We start from the raw sequence: 19,725 nt of genomic DNA, 5'->3' as shown, positions 1-19,725 counted from the left end.
CATCTTTAAAAAAAATATTTCCAGTAATCCAGCTTTCTGGAAAATAACAACACGCCAGAAAGGAGCAAAGCAGCAGCGACAGATGGCTCGGTTCTTTGACCAAACTTCCTCTGAAGTTTATCTAGAGTTTAACAACTTTATAAACACTTTTTTTCCCCCAGACTGTTTGTCAAAGGAAAATTATACATAAACCTCTTTGAAAAAGCTGAGGATAATTTCCCCTTTTCCTTTAACAGCCAGTTGCTGAGCTGGCATTCCTTGGCAAAGGATGTGTTGATACTACACACACACACACACAAATACACACACACATATACCAAACCCCAGAACTGTGCGAGAAGCCAGCAAAGGTGAGTGCTGAGCTGAGATGAAAGTGGGACATATTATTCACACAATTAGTCCATAAAAAAAAAACACAATTAGCATTACAGGTGGAATTACAGTTTTTTCCCGAAGGCCATCACTCTGCTAAACAAATAATTCCTTCAACACTGTCAAACTATTTACTAAATCTGCACTACTATTAATCTTCTCATCGTTCCCATCACCAATCTCTTTCCACTTATGACTGTAACTTTGTTGCTGGCAATCCTTATGATTTATATTGATATATTGACCATCATTTGTGTTGTAAATGTTGTACCTTGATGAAGGTATCTTTTCTTTTATGTACACTGCGAGCATATGCACCAAGACAAATTCCTTGTGTGTCCAATCACACTTGGCCAATAAAAAATTCTATTCTATTCTATTCTATTCTATTCTATTCTATTCTGCCTTCCTGCCTTCCATTGAGGACCTGTATACTGCACGAATCAAGAAGAGGGCCGTGAAAATATTTACAGACCCCTCGCATCCTGGACATAAACTGTTTCAACTCCTACCCTCAAAACGACGCTATAGAGCACTGCACACCAGAACAACTAGACACAAGAACAGTTTTTTCCCGAAGGCCATCACTCTGCTAAACAAATAATCCTCAACACTGTCAAACTATTTACTAAATCTGCACTACTATTAATCTTCTCATAGTTCCCATCACCAATCTCCTCCCACTTATGACTGTATGACTGTAACTTTGTTGCTGGCAATCCTTATGATTTATATTAATATATTGACTATCATTTGTGTTGTAAATGTTGTACCTTGATGAACGTATCTTTTCTTTTATGTACACTGAGAGCATCTGCACCAAGACAAATTCCTTGTGTGTCCAATCACACTTGGCCAATAAAAAATTCAATTCTATTCTATTCTATTCTATTCTATTCTATTCTATTCTATTCTATTCTATTCTATTCTATTCTATTCTATTCTATTCTGAATGTATCTTTTTTTTTTTAATTTACATTTATATCCCGCCCTTCTCCGAAGACTCAGGGCGGCTTACAGTGTGTAAAATAGAATAGAATTTTATTGGCCAAGTGTGAGTCAACTTATTGCCCCCCCAACAATCTGGGTCCTCATTTTACCTACCTTATAAAGGATGGAAGGCTGAAAAAATTCTATTCTATTCTATTCTATTCTATTCTATTCTATTCTATTCTATTCTATTCTATTCTATTCTGAATGTATCTTTTCTTTTATGTACACTGAGAGCATATGCACCAAGACAAATTCCTTGTGTGTCCAATCACACTTGGCCAATAAAAAATTCTATTCTATTCTATTCTATTCTATTCTATTCTATTCTATTCTGTTCTGTTCTATTCTATTCTATTCTATTCTATTCTATTCTATTCTATTCTATTCTATTCTATTCTATTCAACTTACAACCATTTGTTTATAGTGACCATTCAGAGTTACAAAGACACGGAAGAAAGAGACTTATGACTTTTCTTCACACTTACGAGTGTCGCAGCATCCCGGTGGTCAAGGGATTAAAATTTGAGCACTTGGAAACTGATATGTACAGGTAGTCCTCGACTTACGACCACAACCGAGCGCAAAATTTATGCTGCTAAGTGAAACATTTGTTAAGTGAGTTTTGCCCTGTTTTTCTTGCCACAGTTGTTAAGCGAATCATTGCAGTTGTTTATTTATTTATTTATTTATTTATTTATCAAACTTCTATACCGCCCTTCTCCCGAAGGACTCAGGGCGGTGTACAGCCTTCATTTAAAACAATAAATATACATATTAAAATAACCATTAAAAAGCTTATTCAATGAAAGGCCAGATTAAAACCGTCGATTGACCATAAAAATACCCAATAAAATTACCATTAAAAGTTTAAAATTTAAATTTAGAATTTAAAAAGTCAGGCCAGTCCTGCTTGTATAAATAAATAAGTTTTCAGTTCCCGGAAGGTCCAAGGTCAGGCAATTGGCGAAACCGGGGAAGTTCGTTCCAGAGTAGGTGCTCCCACAGAGAAGGACCTTCCCTGGGGCCGCCAGCCGACACTGCTTGGCGGACGGCACCCTGAGAAGACCCTCTCTGTGAGAGCGTACGGGTCGGTGGGAGGCATGTGGGAACAGCAGGCGGTCCCGTAAGTACCCGGGCCCTAAGCCATGGAGCGCTTTGAAGGTGGTAACCAAAACCTTGAAGCGCACCCGGAAGACCACAGGTAGCCAGTGCAGACTGCGCAGGAGAGGTGTTACCCGGGAGCAACGCGGTGCTCCCTCAATCACCCGCGCAGCTGCATTCTGGACTAACTGCAGTCTCCGGGTACACTTCAAAGGTAGCCCCATGTAGAGAGCATTGCAATAATCCAGTCGAGAAGTGGCGACAGCATGAGAGACCGTGCATAAGGCATCCCGGTCAAGAAAGGCGCAACTGGCGGACCAGGCGAACCTGGTAAAAGCTCTCCTGGAGACGGCCGTCAAGTGATCTTCAAACGACAGCCGCTCATCCAGGAGAACGCCTGTTGTGCGCACTCTTCCCGTGGGGGCCAGTGCCCCGCCCCCAACAGTCAGCCGCGGTTGCAGCTGACTGTACCGGGATGCCGGCATCCACAGCCACTCCGTCTTGGATGGATTGAGTCTGAGTCTGTTTCTCCCCATCCAGACCCGTACGGCCTCCAAACAACGGGACAGCACTCGACAGCTTCGCTGGGGTGGCCTGGGTGGAAAAGTACAGCTGAGTATCATCAGCGCACAGATGATAACTCACCCCAAAGCCACTGATGACCTCGCCCAACGGCTTCATGTAGATGTTGAACAGGAGAGGCGAGAGAATCGACCCCGCGGCACCCCACAAGTGAGGCGCCCGCGCCGATCTCTGCCCCCTGTCAACACCGACTGCGACCGGTCGGAGAGGTAGGAGGAGAACCACCGATAAACGGTGCCTCCCACTCCCAACCCCTCCAACCGGCGCAGCAGGATACCATGGTCGATGGTATCAAAAGCCGATGAGAGATCCAACAGGACCAGGGCAGAGGAACAACCCCTATCCCTGGCCCTCCAGAGGTCATCCACCAACGCGACCAAAGCTGTCTCCGTGCTATAACCGGGCCGGAAGCCGGACTGGAACGGGTCTAGATAGACAGCTTCCTCCAGGTACTGAGGGAACTGCCGTGCCACCACATTTCTACAACCTTCGCAACAAAGCGAAGGTTGAGACTGGACGATAATTACCCAAAATAGCTGGGTCCAGGAAGGCTTCTTGAGGAGGGTCTCACCACCGCCTCTTTCAAGGCAGCGGAAAGACCCCTCCATCAAAGAAGCATTTATAATACCCCGAGCCAGCCTCGTGTCACATCCTGAGTGGCCAGCACCAGCCAGGAGGGCACGGGTCCAGTAAACATGTAGTGGCATGCAGCCTCCCAGCAACCTGTCCATGTCCTCGGAGCCACAGAAGAAAACTCATCCCAAACCACATCAACAAGACGAGCCTCAGTCATCTCATCTGGATCATCGCAATCTTGGTCCAAGCTATCCCGAAGCTGAGCGATTTTATCGTATAGATAACCACTAAACTCCTCGGCACGTCCCTGTAAGGGGTCATCCCGTCCCCCCTGGTGAAGAAGGAACGGGTCACCCAAACAGGGCGGCCGGGCGGTTATCTGCCGACGCAATGAGGGAGGAGGCGAGGAACGCCGCCACCCTCAGTGCCACTAGGTAGGTCTTTGAAAAGACCTACTGTTGATACTGTGTTGTCTAGTATTATGAGAGGTGGTAGTATAGGAGGATTTATCCTAAAATCCACCACTATTTCTGCAGTTTTGAGTGTATTTAGTTCAAGATTGTTCTGGTTGCAGCACAAAGCTAGTTGTTCAACTATCAATAATTTTACATCAAATTTACAGGAAATACTACTACTACTACTACTACTTATTATTATTATTTCATGGTTAATGAATAAAGTAAATAATAACAATAATAAAAATAACTCTTTCCCTTCTTATTGCTTTCTGCAGGGAGAAGTACAGAGAACTTTCGTTTCCAAGAACAGGGAATGACCGTTGCTGGATTTAAGCCGGTGCACTGCTTAGTGAACAATCCAGAAGATTTGCAAGCTTCCAGGATGGCCAGACACGCCGTCACTTCCTCCCCCTATCTCACAACGCTGGATGTTCCCGTTCAAGTTGTCGTATTGCAAGCGAGGGAAGAGGATGCACAAGAATGGCCGTACTGCAGAACCCGTCAGCCGACAAGGGTCAGCAGGCAGGGATCAGAAAGCGGGGCCTTTTCTGCAGTGGCCCCTGCAGAACTTCCCTTTATTGGGGATACTGCTTATATAAGTGCTATGTGCTTAGAGATCAAAGCATCGTTAGACACGCTGTTATGTCTGCGCCCCCCCGAGCTGGGCCCCCTGCCAGAAAGTGACTTGAAAGTGAGGGGGAAGGGCCATCAGGACTTACCTCGGGAGCACCGGCTTCCCTGGCTCAGCTCCAGGAGCCAGAGGCAGGCCAGGTGGAGGAGATAACGAGACCTCCAGTCCCCTGACTCTTCCCCCCCCAGGCCACGCCTCGAGATCCAGCTGATGGCAATCAGGCCTGGCTGAACCCTAGATTTCGTAAGCAGGAGAGGCGGGAACAACAGAAGCAAGGGTGGGGCAGGCCTAGGAAGTGCTGAGTCATGGAGCCACACCCCACAGGATATAAAAGCAGCAAGGGCTGCTATGCCTCTTCGTAGCAGGCAAATCAACTGCTTGACTAGAGCTGAAGTACTGTTTGTTGACTAATCGGCATCAGGGGAGATAACAGAGACACTTGGCAGACGCTCGCTCATTTGCTGCCAGAGCTGATAGTGCCGGCTAATTAAGCCATTGCTCGGACTGAGGCGAGGGGGACAGAACATGCGCCCACATTATGATCGCTTTCTCTTGCTCCCCCTCTGGGAGGAGGTTTCCAAGTATTTCTAGTAGAACTTCCAGATTCTGTAGCGGCTTTGTTCCCTAGGCCGTCTGTCTGGTAAACTGGCAAGATTTCGTCTTTCTTGCCATGTACACGTATCCAGCCGAAGTAGATGGTTGTTTCTCTGTGTCATATAATATATGTGGGTCTATGCATCATTTTGTATTTATTTATTTATTTATCTTGTCATGTTTATGTAGTGTAAAAATGGAGCTGGTGACCCTTTAAGAGCTATAGGCAGCGAAATTTCATTTTTAATGTATGCCAATTAGTGTACATTCAAAGTGACAATAAAGTATTTTCTATTCTATTCTATTCTACTCTACTCTATTCTATTCTATTTTACTCTCTATTGTATTCTATTCTACTCAATATTCTGTTCTATTCTAATGCTATTCTATTCTCTATTCTACTCTATTCTATTCTACTCAATATTCTATTCTATTCTATTCTATTCTATTCTATTCTATTCTATTCTATTCTATTCTAAATCTATTCTATTCTCTATTCTACTTTATTCTATTCTACTCAATATTCTATTCTACTCTACTCTACTCTACTCAATATTCCTATTCTATTCTATTCTATTCTATTCTATTCTATTCTATTCTATTCTATTCTATTCTATTCTATTCTATTCTATTCATTCTATTCTATTCTCTATTCTACTTTATTCTATTCTACTCTACTACTCTGCTCAATATTCTATTCTATTCTATTCTATTCTATTCTATTCTATCCTATCCTATCCTATCCTATCCTATCCTATCCTATCCTATCCTATCCTATCCTATTCTAATTGCTATTCTACTTTACTCTAGTCTAGTCTGTTCTTCTATTCTATGTGGTTAGAATAGCCCCAACCCTATTAGTCTTTTGTAAGGCCCTAAAAACCTGGCTATGCTCATGTGCTTTGGATACCGAATGTATTAAGGGCCCCGTTTCCTGGCTGTATTGCTAACAGCCAAGTATCTCGGCTGCTATGTGTATTTATTTATTTTGGATCAGAATCAGAATTCTGGGACCCTGGAGGTCTTCTAGTCCAGCCCCTTGCTCAAGCAGGAGATCCTACACCGTTTAAGACAAGTGATGGTTCAGTCTCTTTTCTTAAGAATCTCCAGTGATGGATGTTTCTATTGGATTGTTTTTTTTTGTTTTGTTTTTTTTAAATGTTTTTAGTATTTTGATATGTATATACATTCGTCCTGCAGTGGACAGACAATTAGCCATGCAAATTGAATAAATGAATCAATCAATAAATGAATGAATAAATAAATAAATAATTGAACTGTAAGCCTCTCAGAGTTATTGCTTGATATGTTCAGCCATGCAACTTGAATGAATGAATGAATGAATGAATGAATGAATGAATGAATGAATGAATGAATGAATGGGAGTAAATCTCTGAATCATTGCCTGAAATATGCAGCTATGTACAAATTGAATAACTAACTTACTATGAGTTTCTTTCATCAATAATTGAGACACAGGTGAGATTTGAACCCAGGGTAAGTCGGGGAGTCTAGGTGAGGAGCAAGAGGAGAAGGGGGAGGCCAACCCAGGGATACAAAGCAGTTGGATCATACAACCCAAGAATCGGTTTTATAGCACCCTGCAACTGGGAAGGTTAAAAATAGGGATCGCATGACACATGTATAACCCATGTCATAAATACGGGCCAGTTGCCAAGTGGCCAAATCTGATCACGTGACCATAGGGATCCTGCAGTGGTTGTAAGTGTAGAAAAACGCTGTAAGCACGAGTCACTTTTTTCAGTTCTGGCAGTGGAAATGAACTGGAACACCACAAGAATTCCATTCCTTCCCTTTCCTTTCCTTTCCTTTCCTTTCCTTCCCTTTCCACATTTTCCTTTTCTTTTCCCTTCCCTTCTCTTCCCTCTTCAATTCCTTTCCTTCCTCCTTTCCTCTTCCTTTCCTTTCCCTTCCCACATTTTCCTTTCCTTTCCTCTTTTCCTTTCCTGTTTTATTTTTCTCTATTTCCTTCCCATCCTTTCTCCTCTCTCCTCTCCTCTCCTTCTTTCCTCTTTTAATTCTTCTCTCTTTCCTTCCCATGCTCCTTTCCTTTCCTTTCCTTTTCTTTCCTGTTTTATTTTTCTCTATTTCCTTCCCATCCTTTCTCCTCTCTCCTCTCCTTCTTTCCTCTTTTAATTCTTCTCTCTTTCCTTTCCTTTCCTGTTTTATTTTTCTCTATTTCCTTCCCATCCTTTCTCCTCTCTGCTCTGCTCTGCTCTGCTCTCCTCTTCTCTCCTTCTTTCCTTCTTTTAATTCTTCTCTCTTTCCTTCCCATACTCCTTCCCTTCCCCTCCCCTCCCCTCCTCTCTCCTCTCCCTTCCCTCCTCTCCTCCTCTATCCATCTCTTTCCTTTCCCTTCCCTTTTCCCAATAATCACTTCAAAACTACCACTCCATAGTTGTAAGAATTATAGTTGTGCTGACTTTTCTACTCCTTCTCCCAATGTATCAATCTATCTCTTTCCTTCCTTCCTTCCTTCCTTCCTTCCTTCCTTCCTTCCTTCCTTCCTTCCTTCCTTCCTTCCTTTTCCATATTATAGTTGTTTGAAATAAAGATTCCTGCTGGCTCTAATGTGATTTGAATCGCTAGGAATAAAATCAACCAAATGTGGGCCTGTACCCTTCCTTGGCCATTTTTTCTTTTCCTCCAAAATTCAAGTCTCTTTTCTGCACAGTATAAATCCACCCAGCTTGGGAAATTCTGACTCAAAGGCTGATATTCTCACACCTTCATCCGGAGGTTTTCCACCTGCAAATTCCACAAATTCAACAGAGGCATTTTTAAAGCAAAATTTAAAGCGTCAAGAAAAATTTGCCTTTTTCCTCCCTCCCTCACTCCCTTCCTTCCTCTTCTTTCCTTTCTTTCTTTCTCTTTTTTCTTTTTCTTTCCTTTCCTGTCTTCCTTTTTTCTTTCCTCCCTCCCTCCCTCCCTCTTTTTCTTTCTTTCTTTCTTTCTTTCTTTCTCTTTCTTTCCTCCCTTTTCTTTCTTTCTTTTTTCTTTTCTTTTCCTTTCTTCTTTTCTTTTTCTTTCTTCTTTTTCTTTTCTATTTTTCTTTTTTCTTTCCTCAGTCCCTCTTTTCTTTTTTTTTCTTTCTTTTTCTTTCTTTCTTTCTCTTTTCCTTTCTTCTTTTTTTTCCTCTCCCTTTCTTTCCTCTTTTCTTTCTTTCCTCCCTCCTTCCTCTTTTCTTTCCTTTCTTCTTTTCTTTCTTTTTTCTTTCCTCAGTCCCTCCCTTTCTTTCTTTTCTTTCTTTCTTTCTTTTCTTTCTTTCTTTCTCTTTTCCTTTCTTCTTTTTTTTCCTCTCCCTTTCTTTCCTCTTTTCTTTCTTTCCTCCCTCCCTTCCTCTTTTCTCTTTCCTTTCTTCTTTTTTCTTTCTTTTTTTTCTTTCTTTCTTGTTCCTCCCTCCCCCCTTTTCTCTTTTTCTTTCTTTCTTTTATTTTCCTTTTTCCTTTCTTCTTTTTCTCTTTTCGTCCGTCTTTCTTTCTTTCTTTCTTTCTTTCTTTCTTTCTTTCTTTCTTTCTTCTTTCCTTCCTTCCTTCTTTCCTTCCTTCCTTCCTTCCTCTCTCTCACTCTCTCTCTTCCTTCCTTCCTTTCTTTCGCTGACCAAGGGATGCATTTCCTGGGAAAGTCCAAAACAGGCGTTTAGCTGAAGGAAATGCACCCTTTGTATAAAGGTCTCCTTCCTCACTCCGTCTATCTGCAAAGCTGAAGTGGCCGGCAAGTACTAGGGGAGGGGAGGGAGAGGTTGCTGGCTGTGGCCCCTGACCCAGGTTGAATGTCACACTCCAGGCTGATAACCCAGCTGCCGCTGCGCTTTGCCCTCCACTCTGGCTGGCCAGCTATCAAAGGAGCCCTTGATAAGAGCCAGGGGCGGGGGGAGGGGCAACCGGGTTGGAAAATGGGCAGAGCAATAAAGCTACTCTTTCTTTCTTTTATTTATTTGTCGAGTACATATTAGATAATATATATATAAGTATGAGCATAAATTGAATACATAAAATGAATACAACAATACAAGAGCAAACAATAGATTTAAACTTAATGTAAACCGCTTCAATCTTGATTGCAGAAAATATGACTTCTGTCACAGAGTTATTAATACTTGGAATAAACTACCTGACTCTGTGGTCTCTTCCCAAAATCCCCAAAGCTTTAACCAAAGACTGTCTACTGCTGACCTCACCCCATTCCTAAGAGGTCCGTAAGGGGCGTGCATAAGAGCACAAACGTGCCTACCGTTCCTGTCCTATTGTTTCTTTTCATTATATCCAATTAATATAGTTATTACATACTTATGCTTATATATATGCTTATATATTACATAGTTATTTTCATGCTTATGCTTATATATACTGTTGTGACAAAATAAATAAATAAATAAATAAATAAATAAATAAATAAATAAATAAATAAATAACATTACCATTAGGACAGGAACGGTAGGCACGCTGGTGCTCTTATGCAGGCCCCTTACAGACCTCTTAGGAATGGAGTGAGGTCAACAGTAGACAGTCTTAGGTTAAAATTTTGGGGGTTTTGGGATGAAACCACAGAGTCTGGCAGTGCATTCCAGGCATTGACCACTCGGTTGCTGAAGTCGTAGTTTTCTGCAATCGAGTTTGGTGAGGTTTGTATCTATTGTGTGCTCTTGTATTGTTGTGGTTGAAGCTGAAATAATCATTGACTACTTGATAAAGTGGAGGGACATCTGAACTGAGGACGAGGCTGCCACGCAAGAGAGCAGAGAATAATTTGAGACAGACAAATTCAGAGCTTCAACGCAGGTCGGTCCAGAACGGGGACATGGGAGATTATTTTGCAGAATTGCAGAAGAATGGGAAGGGACCTCTGAGGTCTTCTAGTCTGAGCCACCCCCCCCCCTCGCTCAAGGAGAAATTCCCTAAGGGTGAGAGAAATCGACCGATGGAATAGCTTGCTTTTAGAAGGGGTGGGAGCTCCATCATGGGAGGCTTCCCAAAACAGATTGGAGAACCGTTTGTGTGAAATGGTACAGGGTTTCCTATCTGAGCAGGGGGATTGGACTAGAAGACCTTCGAGGTCCCTTCCAACTCTGTTAATCTAGATTCTAGGTTCAAGCAGGAGATCTTATACCATTCTGGAGAAATGAAGGTCTAAAGATGCTGAGACTCTAGAAAGAGTGCAGAGAAGAGCAACAAAGATGATTAGGGGACTGGAGGCTAAAACATCTGAAGAACGGTTGCAGGAACTGGGTATGTCTAGTTTAATAAAAAGAAGGACTAGGGGAGACATGATAGCAGTCTTCCAATATCTCAGGGGTTGCCACAAAGAAGAGGGAGTCAAGCTATTCTCCAAAGCACCTGAGGGTAGAACAAGAAGCAATGGGTGGAAACTAATCAAGGAGAGAAGCAACCTAGAACTAAGGAGAAATTTCCTGACAGTTAGAACAATTAATCAGTGGAACGACTTGCCTGCAGAAGTTGTGAATGCTCCAACACTGGAAATTTTTAAGAAAATGTTGGATAACCATCTGACTGAGATGATGTAGGGTTTCCTGCCTGGGCAGGGGATTGGACTAGAAGGCCTCCAAGGTCCCTTCCAACTCTGTTGTTATATTAATCTCTTCTTGAAAACCTCCAGTGTTGGAGCATTCAGAACTTCTGGTGGCAAGTTGTTCCACTGATTGTTCTCATGGTCAGGAAATTTCTCCTTAGTTCTGGTCCTGCCCTCAGGGGCTTTGGAGAGTAGCTTGACTCCCTCTTCTTTGTGGCAGCCCCTCAAATATTGAAAGCCTGCTATTTTGTCACCCCTGATCCTTCTTTTTGTTAGAGGGTGCTGAATTTTACATCTCCTGAAGAAACCCAAAGTGTTTGGAGATTGCCTCAAAATGTGGAGCCATGAAAATAGCTGATCTTGGAGTTACTGCAATCGCCCAATCTATCCAGATGACATCATCCTTTCTCCAAACCTAACCTGATTCTATTTTATCTTGAAGACTTTTAACACTTTTGCCATTGTTTTTCTCCCATAATGTGGATTTTCAATCCTAGCATTACATACTGGTCTCACCCAAACTAATTAAGAATGGAATGGAATGGAATGTGAATAGAATAGAACAGAACAGAAATATAAATTAGAATAGAATAGAATAGGATGCAATAGAATTAAAATTAGAGTAGAATAGAATAGAATTTTTATTGAGAATAGAATAGAATATAATCTTTACTGAGAATAGATAGAATAGAATAGAATTAGAGTAGAATAGAATAGAATTAGAATTAGACTAGACTAGAATGAATAGAATAGAATAGAACAGAAATATAAATCAGAATAGAATAGAATAGAATGCAATAGAATAGAATAGAATTAGAATTAGAGTAGAATAGAATTTTTATTGAGAATAGAATAGAATATAATCTTTATTGAGAATAGATAGAATAGAATTAGAATTAGAGTAGAATAGAATATAATCTTTATTGAGAATAGATAATAGACTAGACTAGACTAGACTAGACTAGACTAGAATGAAATTGAATCTTTATTGAGACTAGGATAGGATAGGACAATGATGGCTAATGTTTTTGCCATCATGTGCCAAAATTGGGGGGAGCGCGGGGATGTCATGCACGCGTGTGCCTACACCCATAACTCAATGCCCCCCGCGTCCCTGGTCCTTCACCCATGTGCGTGCGCCCCCCCCCCCTGATCCCCCCGCTTTTGGCACACGACGGCAAAAAGGTTACCGGTGGGCCCAGTAGGCCCATTTTTCACCCTCCCCAGGCTCCAGAATCTTTCTTGGAGCCTGGAGAGGGTAAAAACGGCCTTCCCCATTCCCTCAGAGGCCAGAAATGGCCTGTTTCCTGACTTCCGATGGGCCCGAAAGGCCCATTTTTTGCCCTTCCCAGGCTCCAGAGCCCTTCTTGGTGCCACGGGAGGGCGAAAACGGCCTTCCACACCTCCCCGGAGACCCTCTGGAGGATGGAAACGGCCCATTTCCAAACTTCCGGTGGGCCTGGAAGGCCCGAAAAACAGCTGGCCGGCGCGTGCATGCGCGCTGGAGCCAAGCTATGGCAACACTCATGTGCCCACAGATATGGCTCCACATGCCACCTGTGGCATGCCAGCCATAGGTTCTCCATCACAGGAATAGAATATGATAGAATACAGTAGAACAGAACAGAACAGAACAGGATAGCAGAGTTGAAAGGGATCTTAGAGGTCTTTTAATCCAACCACCTGCTCAGGCAGGAAACCTTATATACCATGGTTGTCCAATCTCTTCTTAAAAACGTCCAGTGTTGGAGCATTCACAACTTCTGGAGGCAAGTTGTTCCACTGAACTAAAGGTAAGTTGTTCGATAGATTAACTAACCATAGGTATTTGCCACTTTGCTGTGTTCAAGATCCATCAAATTTGTCTAGCTGTTCTTCTACCGTTACGTAACACAGGTGGTAGAATTCTGAAGGCATCCTACCAGGTCGTCGTTGAAAGCTAGGTTTCCATCGTAATTTTTTATTTCTGTGTGCAACTTCAGAAGTACCTAAATACGTTTTCCTCTATCCTTACGCTCAGGAAGTCACAGCAGTTCAACATTCTTACAACACAATTAAACATCCATTGTTGGTTTTCTTGCTGAAGAACATCTGCAGAAGTTTTAGAAAGCGGGTACAGGTAGTCCTTGACTTACAACGGTTCATTTAGTGACCGTTTGAAGTGATAACGGCAATTTAAAAAGTGACTTATGACCATTTTTTCACACTTACGACCAATGCAGCATTGATTGTAGGTTGGAGAAGCAGAAATAAATTAGATTAGGGGAAATTCGTTTTTTCTATAGAATAAAAGATAGAAAAATTAAAGGCTTATAAGATGTTAGGCTTTTTTAAAATGTTTAAATAGTATAAATACGAATTATTTAAAATTCAATGAATGTGAAAAAGAACACTAATATTGCGATAAATTGGATCAATAGAAATGGTGCTCAGATCTAACACTGTTCACACATAATATGGATGTATATTTAAAAAAAATATTTTTTTTATTGCTCCTAGAAGCACGAAGCTGTAAACACCAGCCTGAAGATGACGAATGAGACTTCGTCGAAACGTTGCCAAGACACTTCCAATTTTACGTGGGAGAAAACCCGAATAACCAAAGACCTACAAAAAAATAAATATATATATATATACAAAAATAAAATCAGATGCTTGGCTACTGTGTCTCAAGGTCATGTGATCCCCTTCTGCGAGCAGATTTACTTAACAACCGTGTTCCTAACTTTAAGAACTGCGGTGATTCGCTTAACAACTGTGGCAAGAAAGGTCGTAAAACGGGGCATAACTCACTTTAGCAAACGTCTCACTTAGCAATGGAAATTTTGGGCTTGCGTGTGGTCATACATCGAGGACTATCTATAGTAAGAAAGAGGGCGTTTTAAACCTTGTGGTTTGTCCCAGAATGCAAAAAATGACCCGTTTTTTGGCATAGCAATTTATTCAAGTTCACATGCATTTTTACGCAGACATCTGGCGTTCCAAGGAACAACAACATAATCCCCGAATGAAAGAAATGTACAGTTTTGAATTATATGGAACCCAAGTCTATTTCTAAAAGAAAAAAAGTGGGGGGGGGAACGCAAAGGTTATCCTTCCCAGGAAAAAAAAAAACGAGGAAAAAAAAATTAAAATTAAAATAATTGTAAAGAACTCCTTTGCATGTAATATACCTGGCTTTTGATAACGGGGAACAAATTACGGAGTTGTCAAATCCAAGGTTGATCCAAAGAACCCAGCTAACACGCCTGCAAATTAACCCACGTTCTGTTTGAATTTAGTTCTCAATGGTGTTTTGTTTTGCGGTAAAAAGAGAATATTTGTAGCTCAGGGTTGAACTGGGCAGTGGTGTTGTCCTTGGTGCCCTTTGAGTTAGGTGGTTTTCTTGCAGATGTTTCATTACCAAACCAGGGAACGTCATCCATGCTAGAAGGGAGTAGGATTGGCTCTCATTAGGTTATAGCACGGATGACATTGCCTGGTTTGGTAATGAAACGTCTTGTTGTGGGCTGTCGGCTGCCGGCCCCTCCAGCAGCCAAATCAGAGGAGGAGGTGGAGGAGGTGTGGGAATCAGTCAGCAACAGGGAAAAGAGGAAGTGGAGCTGGCAGAGAGAGAGAGAGGGAGGGAGAGGGAGAGAGAGAGAGAGAGGGAGACATAGGCGGAGCCTGGGCCATCCGTCAGTCCTCGGAGAGTCAACAGCCCCCAGGTCTGGGGATGGCTGATGAGTACGAGGAGGAACAGCTGGGTCCAGTGCCTGACGTGCGGATGCTCAGAAGGCAGAGGAGAGGAGAGCAGTGGAAATCTATGGGCCGGTCCTCGGGACAGAAGAGCCATTGCTGCTAACAAAGCCCCACCCTAGCTCTGGGGATAAAAGGCAGGGGACGGAGATGAATAGATGTGGCAGACAACTACTCATCTTCCGGCTGAATGGCCTTGTTAGCCTGCGGTGAGAGAGAAACTTTCTGCCGGGGCTACTGGCGCTCCTAATAAAAGAATCATTGCTTCAACTACAGACGGTTTGTCGTATTTGGGGATCTGGGGATCTGGGTCAGAACACGTCTGCAAAGAAACCCAACCAAGCTCAGAGAGCACCAAGGAGCCCTCGATGGCGCTTAGTCCAACCGTTGATGCAACGATGCCAACAACTCTGAAGTCAGGGACCCGTTTTCCAAACACACCAGAGAAAGACCTCGATTTTAAGCCTGACAGGAACAGTTAAGCGATGAAGTGGGTTTCAGACTCCGAATCTCAGTTTGACGCGGAGGCAATGGAGCGGCGGGGAGACCGAAGGGACAACCGCTTTGGAGAAGGCGCTTTAAAAACGCTTCTTGAAAAAAACAAAAACCCGCCGCTTCTGATTTTAAAGGTCGGGAGGAGAAACGTTGAGCGAGGAATCTCCCCCCCGTTTCCTATTGCACAACTGAGCAAACGCAGCGTTTTGTTCATCGATGTCTCGGAACGGCGAAAAGCAGATGCGGCATCCGTGGGTTTTTGGGAGTTGGATGGACATCAAGAACTTCTGGAGAAGGTTGGTTGGTTGGTTGGCCAGTCTGAGTTGGAGTTGTCCTCTCCCACCGGGAACGTGGTTTATGGGAAACCCGTCGGAAAGAGACTCAAAGGCTGACTTTCGGTGGGCAGAGGGGACCGGAAACCATCAAAGGTTCGTGGGATGCTCTCGTTAGTAGACTCCGAGCTGTTACTCAAGGTTTCGATGCTTCCTTCTCGCTGGAGCTCTGCAAGAGAAGGAGAAGACACCGTTCTGGTTAACGCCGAAGGCCGAAAAGAAAAGAAGGAACAATGTCGGAAGGCTGGTGTGTGTGTGTGGTGTCCCTTGAGTTGGGATGATATGGGGTGCGGGGACGTACAGGTAGTCCTCGACTTATGATGGTTCACTTAGCGACCGCTCCAAGTTACAACAGTGACTTGCGACCGTTGTTCACAGTTACAACTATGGTAGCATCGCTATGATCTAAATTCAGATGCTTAGCAACCAGTGGTGGGTTTCAATTTTTTTTACTACCGGTTCTGTGGGTGTGGCTTGGTGGGTGTGGCATGGCTTGGTGGGCGTGGCAGGGGAAGGATACTGCAAAATCCCCATTTCCTCCCGATCAGTTGGGACTCGGGAGGCAGAGAAGAGATGGGGGCGGGGCCAGTCAGAATTTTTACTACCGCTTCTCCAAACTACTCAAAATTTCCGCTACCGGTTTTCCAGAACCGGTCAGAAACCTGCTGAAACCCACCTCTGTTAGCAACTGATTCATATTTATGACCACTGCTGTGTCCCAAGGTCATGTGATCATATTTTGCGACCTTCTGACGAGCAAAATCAAGGACGAAGGCGGATTCACTTAACAATCGGGTAACTAACGTATCCACTGCGATGATTTGCTTAACAACAAGAAAGGTCGTAAAATTTGGGCCTAGTAGCCTTCCTGCACTTACCTGGGAGACAAAATGGGGACTCCTGGAAGGGGAAGGGAGAGGTGCGGCCAGCCAGAAATTTAACTACCGGTTTTACCCGAACCGGCTAAATCCCACCACTGGTTCTACCCATTGCTTCTTATCCTGCCTTCAGGTGCTTTGGAGAATAGCTTGACTCCCTCTTCTTTGGGGCAACCCCTGAGATATCGGAAGACTGCTATCATGTCTCCCCTAGTCCTTCTTTTCACTAGACTAGACATCCCCAATTCCGGCAACCGTTTAGGTCTCCCGACAGCCCCTTTTTGCAACTTTCCGATGGGCAAGGCCAACGGGGGAAGCCAGATTAGTTCAGCAATCGTGTTGACTAACTTAATGAGTGCAGTCATTCACTTCCCGCCACGGTGGGAAGAAAGGTGGTATAAAATGGGACGAAATTCACGGAGCAACCGTCTCGTTGAGTGATAGAAATTTTGGCCTTGTGATTTGTAAGTTACAGCACCTCTGCCTTTCCCCCTGTTCAACAGCAGGTTTGCGTGGGTTTCTCTCACCTTTGTCTGACCTGTTTTTTCCTTCTTCAGACGTCAATATATTTCTACTCCCCCCCCCTCCATAAGTATCTTTAGAAGGAGATCAATACCGCAAGAGACCCCACCGAGGCTTGCGAGCAGAGGAAAAACCCATCAAGAGCCAACCGGCCACCTCTGCGTTCAAGGTGAGAATGAATGGAAACCTCACTACAAACAGCTCAGCCTCTTGCCAAAGAAGCCCTTAGAAGCGCTGAAGCAATGTTGGAGAAGAAGACCTTACCAGCTGCAGTGGTATACCAGGGCCATAGGAGAAGGGGAAAAGCGGAGGGGAGGATGGAGAGAGAGAGAGAGAGAGAGAGAGAGAGAGAAAGGGAGGGCGGGAGGGGAAAATGGAAGAGAAGGAAGAAGGGAAAGGAAGGAAGGGATGCAAAAGGAGAAAGAGGAGGAAGGAAAGCAAGACAGAGAAAGAAGGGAAAGGAAGGAGGAGGATGGAGAGAGAGAGAGAGAGGGGGAGAGAGAGAAGGGGGGGGGGGGAGGGGAAAATGGAAGAGAAGGAAGAAGGGAAAGGAAGGAAGGGATGCAAAAGGAGAAAGAGGGAGGAAGGAAAGGAGGGGAAGGAAGGAGGAAGAGAAGAGGAGGAAGAGGGAGGAGAGGAGAAGAGAAGAGGGAGGAGAGGAAGAGGGAGGAAGAGAAGGAAAGGAGGGGAAGGAAGGGAGAGAGGGAGAGGGGAAGAAAAGAGAAGGGAAGGGAGGGATGTAAAAGGAAAGAGAAAGAGGGAGGGAGAGGAGAGGAAAGGGGAGGAAGAGAAGGGAAAGGAAGGAATGGAGGGAGGGATGTAAAAGGAAAGAGAAGAAGGAGGAGGGAAGGAGGGAGGGAGAGGGGAGGTAAAGAGAAAAGAAGGGAAAGGAAGGGTGGGATGTAAAAGGAGAGAGGAAGAGGGAGGAAGAGAAGAGGGGAAGAAAAGAGAAGGGAAAGGAAGGAATGGAGGGAGGGATGTAAAAGGAAAGAGAAGAAGGAGGGAGGGAAGGAGGGAGGGAGAGGGGAGGTAAAGAGAAAAGAAGGGAAAGGAAGGGTGGGATGTAAAAGGAGAGAGAAAGAAGGAGGAAGAGGGGCAGAAAAGAGAAGGGAAGAGGGAAAAAAGGAGAGAACAAGAGGAGAGGAGGGAGAAAGAAAGGAACAAAAGAAGGGGAAAAAAGGATGGAGAGGGGACATGCCAACAGCCCTGCGTGATACACAACCATTTCTTCATCGATGAGATTTGAGATACTCTCATCCTTCAAAAAGATGGACCTATGAAGCCCACAGGCCCCTGAAACTCAGAGGAGAGGAGAAGAGAAGAGAAGAGAAGAGAAGAGAAGAGAAGAGAAGAGAAGAGAAGAGAAGAGAGATTATTCTATGGACTAATTCTGTGCCGAGTGATGCTTGTCTGGGTCTCCAGCCGCTTCCGCTGGCGGTAAAATGCTGCTACTTACAGCTCCGGTGTCATTTCTTGGACAAGGGACAGGTGGAGATTTGATTTGACCTGGAATTTACCTTCTCAAACCTAGAGGAGATCCCTCTAGATCAGGGCTGAGGCGCTTGAGGGGAAGCGATGATGGTTGTGGAGACTCTTCTGTGGATAAATAGAGGGGGCCGTGTTCATTTGAGGGGGTGAAACAGGCACAAAGGGAAACTGACTTAGGACTGGTTTTTTCACACTTACGACCGTCGCGGCGATCCCCGCCCCCCCAAAGTCACGTGATCGAAATTCGGACCCTTCGGCCTTAGAAACTGCCTCGTATTTATGACGTTTCCAACGTCCCCCGGGGGTGGGGGGAGAGCACGCGATCCCCTTTTGCGACCTTTCAACGAGCGAAGTCAACGGGGCAGCCAGATTCCACTTAACCACGAACTGCAATGACTCACTTAACAACCGTGGTGTTGAAAAGTCGCGAAATGCGGGCCAGACCTGATTAATAAACGCCGCAATAATAATAATAAAGAATGACGGTAAACGATCTGGATCATAAATGTGAAATGGCTGTAATTATCATTGTAATATTAATTGTTATAATAAATAACACAACTAATGAATCAGTGAAACTTAATTTTTTTTTTTTTATTTGCATTTATATCCTGCCCTTCTCCGAAGACTCAGGGCGGCTTACACTATGTCAAGCAATAGTCTTCATCCATTTGTATATTATATACAAAGTCAACTTATTGCCCCCCAACAATCTGGGTCCTCATTTTACCTACCTTATAAAGGATGGAAGGCTGAGTCAACCTTGGGCCTGGTGGGACTTGAACCTGCAGTAATTGCAAGCAGCTGCTGTTAATAACAGACTGCATTAGTCTGTTGAGCCACCAGAGGCCCTTAATAAGCTGACTGAGCAGCATAAAATTTGGGCACAATTACGGCCGTGAGCCCTTTCTTTAAAGCAGAGCAGAAACATGACCTACTGCAGGGGTGTCAAACTTGATTTCATTGAGGTCCGCATTAGGGTTGTGTTTGACCTCGGGAAGGTTGTGTGTGTGGCCAGCTCTATGTCATTTGTGTTACGGGGAGCCTGTGGCGGCCCAAGTGCTCCGCCAGCGAAAACGGGCTCCTGAGTTCCTTTTTCGGCTACCATGACCTCCTCCAACCCTCTGCACAGGAAAATGGAGCTCCGTTTTTGCTGGCAGAGGCACCGTGGGCTAGTCCTTTGCTGTTTTCACGGCGGGCCAAATCTAAACAGTCCGTGGGCCGTATCCAGTCCCTGGGCCTTGAGTTTGACATCCCTACTCTACACCATTTCAGATAAATGGTTGTCCAATCTCTTCTTAAAAACTTCCAGTGTTGGAGCATTCGCAACTTCTGGTGGCAAGTTGTTCCACTGATTAATTGTTCTCACTGTCAGGAAATTTCTCCTTAGTTCTAAGTTGCTTCTTTCCTTGAT

At 44.0% G+C, this 19,725-nt stretch overlaps 1 protein-coding gene across 5 annotated transcripts in view; it reads right to left on the bottom strand.

The window, feature by feature from the left end:
• Nucleotides 1–13,790: 13,790 nt before the first annotated feature.
• BCAS3 (BCAS3 microtubule associated cell migration factor) overlaps nucleotides 13,791–19,725 on the bottom strand; it is an 846,545-nt gene continuing 840,610 nt past the window's right edge. For 4 of the 5 annotated variants that reach the window (XM_058164101.1, XM_058164098.1, XM_058164097.1 and 1 more), the window contains one exon: nucleotides 13,791–15,592. In XM_058164101.1, the coding sequence (XP_058020084.1) occupies nucleotides 15,556–15,592 (37 nt within the window). In that variant the 3' untranslated portion in view covers nucleotides 13,791–15,555. Of the gene's footprint in view, nucleotides 15,593–18,340; nucleotides 18,420–19,725 lie in introns of all 5 variants that reach the window. The other variant, XM_058164100.1, reaches the window with a different exon arrangement.

This window comes from Ahaetulla prasina, chromosome 1 (assembly GCF_028640845.1).
Source record: "Ahaetulla prasina isolate Xishuangbanna chromosome 1, ASM2864084v1, whole genome shotgun sequence".
Taxonomy (NCBI): domain Eukaryota; kingdom Metazoa; phylum Chordata; class Lepidosauria; order Squamata; family Colubridae; genus Ahaetulla; species Ahaetulla prasina.
Note: the sequence above shows the minus strand (reverse complement) of the source record. Positions and strands in the feature narration are given on the sequence as shown.